General features: G+C 41.3%; 1 protein-coding gene across 3 annotated transcripts in view; it reads right to left on the reverse strand.

Moving 5' to 3' along the window:
* tncb (tenascin Cb) overlaps nucleotides 1-7313 on the reverse strand; it is a 45403-nt gene extending 38090 nt beyond the window's left edge. For 2 of the 3 annotated variants that reach the window (XM_085367106.1, XM_085367103.1), the window contains exons 1-2: nucleotides 6827-7313; nucleotides 3631-5037 (exon numbers count right to left, since the gene is read on the reverse strand). In XM_085367106.1, the coding sequence (XP_085223232.1) occupies nucleotides 3631-5037; nucleotides 6827-7313 (1894 nt within the window). The remainder of the gene's footprint in view (nucleotides 1-3630; nucleotides 5038-6826) is intronic. The other variant, XM_085367105.1, reaches the window with a different exon arrangement.
* Between the last annotated feature and the right edge of the window lie 3834 nt (nucleotides 7314-11147).

The raw sequence follows: 11147 nt of genomic DNA on the forward strand, positions 1-11147 counted from the left end.
AGGCCAGGATAGACGAATGTCACCGAGCAGTGACTAAGTTTGTGGTAAAAGGCTTGCACCCATTTGCCACAGCAGATGCCCCCGATTTTCGGTAAGTGAATGTGTTTAATGTTGGCAGGGACATTACTGGATATTCTTGTGTAATTGCTACAGAATAATTTATGTTATACTTTGTTATTGCTACAGAAGAATATTTATTTTATTATTTTACATTTACAATTTTTTTTTCCTGGGGACCCTGTGACACCCCATTGAAGAGCCGTAGGCTGTGGATCTTTTAAGATCTCACTGTTGGGTTTGTAAGGCCATGTTGCTCCTAAATTTCTATCTTGTTCAAAGAGAAGATATAAAACAAAGTTCTAAGCTAATCGACCTTAGTGTTCTCCTTCTTTAAAAAGAATCGATAAGAGAATCGATAAAGAATCGAATCGTTAAACAGAATCGAAAATGGAATCAGAATCGTGAAAATCTTATCGATACCCATCCCTAGTCCTAAGGGCAAAAATTGCCTTAGAAACCTCAATTCAATTTTATTTATATAGCGCCAAATCGCAACAACAGTCGCCTCAAGGTGCTTTATATGGCACAGTAGATCGCACAATAATACATACGAAGAAAAACCCAACAATCATATGACCCCCTATGAACAAGCACTTTGGCGACAGTGGGAAGGAAAAACTCCCTTTTAACAGGAAGAAACCTCCGGCAGAACCAGGATCTATAACAAAGAATCTGGCATGTTACTCCCAGTCACAGTAAATTACTTTGGTACTGGTGATTGCTTTTACAAATAAACCAATTCAATCAAATGTCTAGAATTGTTTAGATACATGTGAATTTATACTGTCACAAGTCAAATGGCTAAAAGTTTAACATTTCACTTATTTGGCATATTTGGCTAAAAATAAATTCAGATAAGATAAATATTTACCTAGTGTCAGCTTCTTGCCTAGTCAGCACTACATAATCCAATCTAATAAAAAATTATAAATGTAGAAAATGCACATTTTAGGTCTTGCCCACACAAGAAATGAAACAAATTTACAACTCTTAAACTTTTTTTGTTGTAAAGGTTCCTCTCATTAATTAAAACAATTTAAGCCACCATAACTTAAAGCTGCTGTTTTAGCCAGTCTTCCTTCTCTCTCCTCAACCGGTCACGGCAGATGGCCCCACCTCTCCCTTGGCCTGGTTCTGCTGGAGGTTTCTTCCTGTTAAAAGGGAGTTTTTCCTTCCCACTGTCGCCAAAGTGTTTGCTCATAGGTAGAGCTGGGCGATATAAGATTTTTTCATATCACGATATGTTTTTTTCATTTCAGGCGATAACGATATCTATCACGATATAAGCCAAATAACTATATTTGTAAGATTTAAATGTGCCGTTGTTCACAAGTAAAATGTGAAATAATCAGCAGCTTGTTTTTATTTAAATATTTATTTCCCATAATAAGTTCATCCATTAAGCGGACGCGAATGGATGGATGAAGTTCAACAGGGTAGATGTACTTAAGGAACATGAGACTTTTTCAGATAAATAAAGGCAAATATTGCAAACTACACAAAAGGCAGCCGCTAAAGCGTTTAAGTTTCAAAATAGAACAAACGAAACAGACTAAATTGTCAATTCCACTTAGAAACAAAATATTAATTCTAAAAATAAATCTTAGTTTGTTTTACAGAAGAACAGACAAAATTGACTAACTTTTGTCAGTATCAAATAAACTGAGAACTAAAAGGAAATTCTCAATCTCTCCTTGTTGTATAGCTTAGCTTTTCAAACAGTTTTAACAGTTACTTTAGTCTGACAAAAGCCGAATGACGAATTAGCGCTTCCAGTCAGAGACTGAGGCTACGACCACACGTACACGGGTATTTTTGAAAACGGAGATTTTCCGTTTTCGTTTTAAAAAATAATCCCGTCCACACATAAAGGCAGAAATGAAGGAAAACGTTGCTATGAACATGCCAAAGCAGCAGGTGGAGCTAGATTCCTAACCATGCAGAAATGTTGGCCAATCAGAAGTCTAGAAGCCTCGGTGGGAAAAAGTAAACAAAGCTGGGGCATAGAAGCAGAACCGAGTCGTATGTGTGGAGGGACAGTAACTGTGTGTATATGTGAGCATTTAAACACTGCAGAGAGTAGAATTAACAGTAACAGTATTGTAGAAATTCATTTCACCGAAACAATAACGTGGCGCACAGTGTGACGCATGCACCAGTTTATTGTATTTCCAGACTTGCTTTCGGCACAATTTACAGTGCACGCTACTCTGTTTTTTGTCAGACTTGAAATAGCCGAAATACCTTCACACTACGGAACTTCTATGGCTCTTCCGTTCGACAATCTCTCCGGCATTGGAACCATCATCTGTTTTCTCTTTGGTAACCTTCGGTCACGCTCGGTTGATTTTTCTAGTCGGCACACTCATTTCCTCCATTACCCGGGCGGTACGGTGGCTGGCTGCTTCACAAACAAATACACGTGTGGCTTGGCACTTGTGCTGTACGTAACAAGTCACGCGACGTGACGCTGCGGCTGTGATTGGTTCGGCTCTGCGCTACTTAATTTGGATTGGCTGACCTTTTTTTTTTTTTTTTTAAAGAGGACAAGAGCGGCATGGTCTATCGCGATAGTTTAATTTCTCTATCGAGTAAAAGTTATATCGCGATACATATCGTTATCGTTCTATCGCCCAGCTCTACTCATAGGGGGTCATATGATTGTTGGGTTTTTCTCTGTATGTATTATTGTAGCTTACAAGATAAAGTGCCTTGAGGCGACTGTTATAGTGATTTGGCGCTATATAAATAAAATTGAACTCTTGGCACACACTACCAACAGACTAAAAAACCTTATTTAAGTGTATTTTAATGCTAAAGTTTCTGTAATATTACATAAGGAGTCTTTATTTAAGTAAACTACCTATTGTCTAAGGAGCTTGGAAAGAAAAGTGTCTGGACTCCTTTAAGTTTCCTTGGAGACATTTCATCCAAGAAGCTTCTTCAGTTTTAAGGGCAATTGGTGGAGAGTCCCAGATTTTAAGCCCTATGGGAGTGTCCCCAAGTGGGTCATGGACCCCCTATTGATCCTCTACCTAATCACATGAACCAAGGTGTGAAAATGGGTGTAGGTCACAATCAGCCAAGGTTCTGGGTTAACCCACTGTAAAATCTAGCCCCACCCTATCATGTGATTTATTGAGGTTAATTGGCCCAGGATGTGAGTGGGCATTAAGGTGTCTGAGAAGGGATCTCAAAACTGGATTATAGATGGCAGACAGTTTGTGTCATAAGCCCCGCCCTCTGTTCAAAGATGGTCGTTCACAGTGGACATAGATGGCTTCTTTGACTCCTCTTTCAAACTATCTGTCTTCTCTTTCCATAATGTGAACATTGACATCCTCAAAAGAGTGACCTTTGTCCATTAGGTGCAGATGGACTACTTGTTAATCGTTTGATCAAAACAAAATCCAACACCTACCCAAAGACTGTGTTGCCAATGATCTGGTGAATTTTAACAGATGAGAATGTAGCTAAAACATTTCCTAACCCTAAACATGGGTAAAGTTGCGTAGAAAGTTATTCGTGTAGGTAATGATTTTATTAGAAAGTATATATAAACTGTCTTACCCTCTGAGCAGTCCTCTCCAATGAATCCTTCATCACAGACACACACTCCATTCTCACAGCGCCCCTGGTTGTGGCAGTCTTCTGGGCAGGTTAATATGGAGCAGTCTGGACCAGTGAATCCCTCATAGCACACACAGCTGCCATCTACACAGTAGCCTCTATCTAGGCAGTTCTTGGGACATGTCTTCTCACCGCAGTCCTCACCAGTGAAACCCTTATGACAAACGCACTGTCCGTTCACACAGTGACCACGGTCCAGGCAGTTATTGGGGCAGGTCAACTCACCACAGTCTTTCCCTGTAAAGCCGGTGAAACACACACACTTGCCGTCCACACACTCTCCACGGCCCATGCAATCTTTAGGACAGGTCTTGATGCTGCAGTCCTCACCAGCATAACCTTTCTCGCATATGCACTGCCCATTCACACAGTGACCACGGTCCAGGCAGTTATTGGGGCAGGTCAACTCACCACAGTCTTTCCCTGTAAAGCCGGTGAAACACACACACTCACCGTCCACACACTCTCCATGTCCCATGCAGTCTTTAGGACAGGTCTTGATGCTACAGTCCTCACCAGCATAACCTTTCTCACAAACACACTGCCCATTCACACAGTGGCCACGGTCTTGACAATTGTTGGGGCAGGAGAGTTCACTACAGTCTTCACCTTGATATCCTAGGTCGCATACACATTCTCCATTAATGCACTGTCCCCTGTTGCTGCAGTTGTCAGGACATGAGAGGACTGAGCAATCTTCACCTTCAAATCCGGGATCACAGATGCACTTCCCGTTGAAGCAGTGACCTTTCTCGCTGCAGTCTTTGGGGCAGGTGAGCTTAGAGCAGTCCTCACCAGTGTAGCCAGTGTGACACACACATTGGCCATTCACACAGATCCCGTGGTCGTTACAGTTGCCCGGACAAGTGAGCTCACCGCAGTCCTCCCCAGTGTAGCCCTCTTCACAGTAGCAGGTACCATTAATGCAGCGTCCTCTATCATAACAGTCGTTTGGACAGATGAGTTCAGAACAGTCGAAACCCGCCCATGGATGGTCGCAGATGCACTCATCGTCCACACAGCGTCCACGGCCCAGGCAGTTGTTGAGACAGTTGGTCTGAGAACAGTCCTCACCGATAAAACCGTCTTCGCAGAGGCAGGACCCATCAACACAGTGACCGTAGTCGCCACAGTCCAGCAGGCAGAGCTCAATGCTGCAGTCATCTCCGCCAAAGCCCTCAAAGCATTCACATTTGCCATCTACACAGCGGCCCTGGTCCTGGCAGTCACTGGGGCACTCAGGTTCAGTGCAGTTGGGGCCCTTCCATCCAGGCTCACATACGCAACTACAGGTGTCAGTACTCCAGTTTCCGCGCTCGTTGCAGTAGGGCTTTGAGGACACTTCACCTGAGAAATGGCAAAAAAGAGAAGGATTTCCTTTTAAATTATTGCAAATGTGCACTACTCATCCTCCAGTTTGGCACTGCTTTACTTAGTCCTGTAATAATATTTTTTGTAAAAGTATGAAACAAACAGAAGCTACTGTGTTAAAAGTGAAGTCTAAGTAATTGGAGCCTCTGCCCAGCAAACATGGCAGAAACACTGACATCATCTTCTAAACAAGAAATATTAACATCATTTTAATTTAATGAAGAAATTAAATGCATACGCCCTTTGTTTAAAGTAACAATACCTGATGACTAACTTGGTTACTAAATGGTTATGAACAGATGGCCATACAATATAGAACCTGGAACCAAAATTGTAATTATGACTGACAAGTCAGTGCTGCTGTTGCCCCATATCACCAGCTCCTTCTTTAACCCCTCTACCACTCTAACATCCACCTGAAGTCTGGGAAATAATTACTCATCACTCCCCAAATAAAAATGTTATATTGGTAAGGAGATATAAGCTCAAAGCGCAGGCACCATACTTTATTTATATTTTTCTGCTCTAAATATTCAACTCAACCATAAGTTGTCTGGATGAAACTGAATTTGGACTGCACAATTATGTACTTCAATAACAGTTAGTTGTTTTATTTATTTATTTATTTTTGATAACCGGCTACTGTCTACAGATTAGTTGCCTGACAATTCTTTTTTTTGATGGGCAGTCTTGAGAGATGAAAAACATTTGTGCATGTCATACAAATCCTCCATCCATCTGCTTATCCTTTTTCAGAGTCAGGTACACCTTCAGGTTTCAGGTACACCTGCCTCTCGCCCTAAGACGTCAATCTGTTGTAAGGCTAACACATGGACAACCATTTCCACTCATATTCACTTACGCATTCACACCTATGGGAAAATTTGAGTTTCCAATTAACCTATCCCCACTAACTGCATGTCTTTGGACTGTGGGAGGAAGCCAGAGGAGAGAACGCACGCGAACACGGGGAGATCATGCAAACTCCACACAGAAAGACCCTGGCCTGATGGTGGAATTGAATTCAGGACCTTCTTGCTGTGAGGCAACAGTACTAACCACCGTGCTGCCCTATGTCGATGGCATAGGACTTTTATGTCATATAAGTCAGTATAGCTTATGTGCCATATAAGTCATACTCACTTCAAATATGCAATACCATAGTCTTTTAAAGAAATCTACCTTGGGCAGCTTTAACTTAACTCCCACCTAGTTTGACATCAGAAAAGGACATAAAGATGCATACTTGCATATTATTATAGATGTTGCAAGACAAATTCTTCTCTTTCCTAATCCACATATGGTTTCTCAAACTTCTCTTCCTGGAAAGTATTTTTTAAAACTGCTATTTTCAGCGACCAAAAATGCCTCTTTTATGTAAAAATTTTAATAATACATTTCAGTACGACAACTGGGATACAGCACCACCCCCCGCGACCCTGTGAAAACTGAATGGATGGATGGATGGATGGGACACTTCAGTAGATTGTAGATAGATATGTTGGGGAACATGGTGGCTTCCACAAACTGCTGCTCACTCATATTTATTTTTAATAGGTTAATTAAAAGAGAATTATTTTTTTTATCAAATAACCTCAAAGATTTATTGAGTGCACCTTTAAGGACAAAAGCTTTTTCTGTGCATTTTTGCCGATGTTTATTAAAATGCCTGTACACACGTGAGCCTATATGTACAGTAAACACACTGTCATTATAACACTTGTAATTACAGTGAGTGCATATACAGTAACAGATGTAGACTTACCTGTAACTTGAGCTCCACAGCAACCTGCTCCACTGGTACAGTGCTCCCTCAGACTAGACAGCTCTGACTCCAGCATCTCTAGCCTGCTCAGGATAGCCTTGATGTCTGGCAGCTGGTTTTCACAGCCGCATGCCTGCTTGGGGATATTGATGCGATGGGTGAAAACGATCTGATTGTCACCATCCATCGTGTGTTCCATGTGCTCGGTGTTCTGCATCTCCATTGGGACGGTCTTGTGCTTGAGGTCAGTACCTCCTGGTGAGTCAAGGTCCACAGAGCAGAGCGACGTGGAGGGGACGTTGATGTTGTAGACATGGTTGAAAACTACCGGCTGGTCAGGATGGGGGAGTGTGAGGTTCTCCTGGGTTTTCTTCGGCATCAGAGCCTCTCTGCGATGGCGGATGACATTCCTGACAAGGCCAGCAGTGGCAAACTGGAGGATGAGGGCCACAGTTAAGAAGCCCAAAAAGAAACTTCTCATTCCCATGATGACACCCTGCCACTGCAGCTTATGAGTTTAGTAGCAAATAGGTATTCCCTTCCAGATTCCTATAGGAAAGAGTAAGTACAAACAAACAGAGGACCAATTTTGAGAAAGAAATTAGGTTTGTCTCATATCTTTATTACATTCACATGTAAAAAAAACAAACATGTATTTATACATGTTTTGCATTCTCTCTGCTGCCATTCTTGATAGAATAAACTAAAAAGTCACATGATTGCACACACATACATATGTACATTTTTGCTGGCTCCAATAGTTTGTATTTTAAAAATTCTGTTGTTCATTGTCTGACTATGCTGCTTTTTTTCTTTTTCTCTTTCTCAACATTCCACAACTGTTCACAAGCGATAGCTACACCTCCCTTATCCAGGTTCTTCTGGAGGACTCATCCTCTTTGTCCCTACAGTCACTAAGTGCTTGGGGCTCCTTTTTGGTTGTTTGACAGAAATATGATAATGACACCTCCCCCTACCTGCCTCTAATAAATTCCCATCTCTATTCTTGTTGCTACCACTTACCCGTTTTTGCCCCTCTGCTCTCAATAGACGAGACATACACCCTGTTGTTTCCAGGGAAGGATCAAGGGCTGGCCTGTGACCTTATGGATCTAAGCGAAGCATTCATGAAGACGGGCTGTCATGACACAAACAATCACAATAACACCTGCATGGTGTAGAACCTCTTCTATTCCCCCCAGCCCAGAACACAAACCAAGCTGACAGATTAATACTGGTGTATAGCTAAACCATCTGTGGTCTTTCTATAAAAGCACAGAGGGCCTGGATGAACTTCCTTTCCACTCCTGCAAACCAGCAGGTCAGCATTCCCAGAGCGCTCCCCCTTGAAAGCCAATTGGTTTTCTTTTAGTTCTGTAACTTGATTCTTAATGCTTCTGAAACATGATTCTTTAAAAAGGTCTGCTGGAAAATGTGCTGAGTTTGTGGGATTAAAACAAAAAACAAAACAAAACAAACTGTTTATTGCTTTGATCTTATATTAAATTTGAATATACAGGTTTGTTATATGCATGCCTTTGTTATAGAGCTTTAAAAAGTGTACACAATAAGGTGTTGTCATCCCATTTCCAGACCCTAAAATCTATCAGGTCATCAGCAATATGTCTATGGTGAGGGATGGGTTTTGTTCTGGCCACATACAATGTACATTTTCAGAAACCAGAATATGCTGCACATCAAATCAAATCCGTTTTTGGCATTTGTTTTACTGTTAAATATTTTCATATTTGGGTGCTCAAAATCATTGAAAATTGTCTTAAAAGAGGTTGAACCCTTTGTCTAAATCTTTGCTAATTGGTGTTGGTGAACTTGGTAGATGTAAAGAATTTAAAGCATTTTGGTTCTTGTTTTTCTTTTACATGCAGAAATGTAAAGTAAAGTAAATTTCCTGGCCCTTTCAGCAATTGGAACCAAGAGGATAACAGAAAACCACAAATATAGATTCCATGCATCACCACAGACTCGTTACTTTTTGAGGAGCTTGGCTTAGGTTGAGTTTATATAATTGTGCTTTTTCTCCACCTTGTCAGAGATGCTGACACTGATCCTTTCCTACCTTTAATAAAAACCAGTGTTTGCCTTGGCTACTTTAAAGGTTAATGGCAGCAGTTAGAAGTCAACATGAAAATGTCTAGCTAAGCAGACACAAAAATGTGTGATTGCAGTGGAATATGTATGGAGGGGTTTAATTTGCTCTCCTCTCTCTAGACTTAGTTGCAATGATGTGGGATTCAAGATCATCTTAACTGGCCATTTTCACATCCACAGGGTGACAGTCAGCAGGTAACATTCCACTTGTTCTCTTCATCTCAGCCTGACGCATGATTAGGCAAGCTGACAGATGAGCTCAGCTTGGAAGGATCCCACAGCTTCACCCCCTACTCAGCCACAACATTACCAGTCCCATGATTAGACAGACAGGGATGAACGCCTCCATGATGGGTAGACTGTAAAAGTTCTAATATGGGAGTGCTGAAGATCTGGGCCCTCAGGGGTGTGAAAGCTCCCCCCACCATCCTCCTGTCTCCACACACACAAGACACTAATACAGTCACACTGCTGTGCCCAAGCATCACAAACTAGGGATTAAATCAACAAAATAGCCAGAAAATTGCTTTGAGTTGCTGCTAAGGTTTTAGTTCTGGGCGGATGGTTGGCTTTCTCACTTTGAAGGCTGGCTGCTCTCCACATGGACCTTTAAGAGAAACCAACCCCCAGAGACCAAAGTGGGCTTTGTACGAGCTCTGTGGCTCTGGCAGAAGTTGCCTTTACTTAGAAATAGATGAAGAGAAGAAACTTCCACTGAGCCCTTGAAATATTTTGATTTGATCTTTCTCTTCTTAGTTGCCATAAAGTCGTTTTTAATATGAAGCAGAACAATCAGAATGAGGGAATCTTAGTGTGACTCTGAGAAACACAGAGCTGATCCGTCTGTTTGGACTTCCTTCATGGGCACCCTGTGGTCCTGGCACTATGCTAATGCAGCTGGTTGTTGGCACTGTAGACATGGACTTGATACAATCTGACTGCTGCTGCTTTGTTATTCCCTCACTTAGTTTTGCTGTATAGTTAGCTTCTCAAACAGTAACAAAGCTTGTTGCTTGCCTTGTAGTTGAATGAGAGGAGAATTTCACCCAGGGAAACCTGCTGGCGCACAAGCGTTTGGTGCAACTGATCTAAATCGCCCCATTGTGAATGAGCGCTACAGAGACACTTGACGTTTTATACCTCACACAGAGGAAAACTCTAAACACTTTAGTTTGGGGTTTTGGTCAGTGATGGTAGTGATTAGCTGTCAAAAAGCTAACAAATTTACAATATTTTATTTTCATTCAAAAATAATCCCTTGGCACAATTTTTCATTCAGTATCATCCAAAATGAATTTGATCACAACCTAGTGAGAGCAAGTGCTTTTACTTTGCTGCTAAAAAGACTCACCTTTACAATCTAGCAGGCTGGAAAACACAATAGCTGGTGACAGCAACAACAAAAATCATGTGATAATGAGACAAATGTTTACTTCAGGCTGCTCTTTGCTTTTTGATTTTGTATATTGTCTGATTTAGACACCAAAACAACTTGGTCCATGTTGGGCATAATTCATGGCTTGGATTAAAATACACTGTTTCTAGCAGGGATTGTCGATTTTTGTACATACTGTGAAGAGAGAGTTCTATACCTGAAGAACTGGGTACACAAGTTTGAATTTATATCGAATTTTCTCTTATCCACACATGGTCAAACGTACACATATAACCCACACTTCTATTTGGTTAAACATTCCTTAGCAAGTTGCAACTTGACCGTACACTTTGATAGCCATCGATGAGCTTTTGACATCGCTCTGGCTGGATATTTTACAACTCTTCTTGAAAGAATAGGTAGAGTTCATTTAAACTGGTTGGTTTCCCTGCATGGACGTGACTTAAACATAGTTAACTTGATTGAGGTTGGGGCTTTAGGAAAGCCATTCAAGAAGCTTAATATTTGCCTGCTTCATCTTCATGTGTTCTTAAATTTTAAAGTCTCGTCTTCACTTGTCCAAAAATACCTCTTGTCATTGCACCCATTGTCTCATCTGACCCTGAATTCTGTCCACATGGGCAGCTGCAAATTTTCGGCAAACTTGCAGGTGTCTATTTTGGAGCAGAAGTTTTTTTAATGTCATGGTCTGTCATGGTCTCAAGCTACAGTAATGTAAAACATGCTTCACTGTGAACTGTAAACTGCTGGTGTTCCACCAGGTTACAGTTCACAGAGGAGACTTGAGCCTTCGTGAACCATCGAGACTCACAAATA

This window comes from Diplotaxodon limnothrissa, linkage group LG12 (assembly GCF_057381915.1).
Source record: "Diplotaxodon limnothrissa isolate DT_005_m linkage group LG12, D_limnothrissa_male_GT1.1, whole genome shotgun sequence".
In the NCBI taxonomy this organism is placed as follows: domain Eukaryota; kingdom Metazoa; phylum Chordata; class Actinopteri; order Cichliformes; family Cichlidae; genus Diplotaxodon; species Diplotaxodon limnothrissa.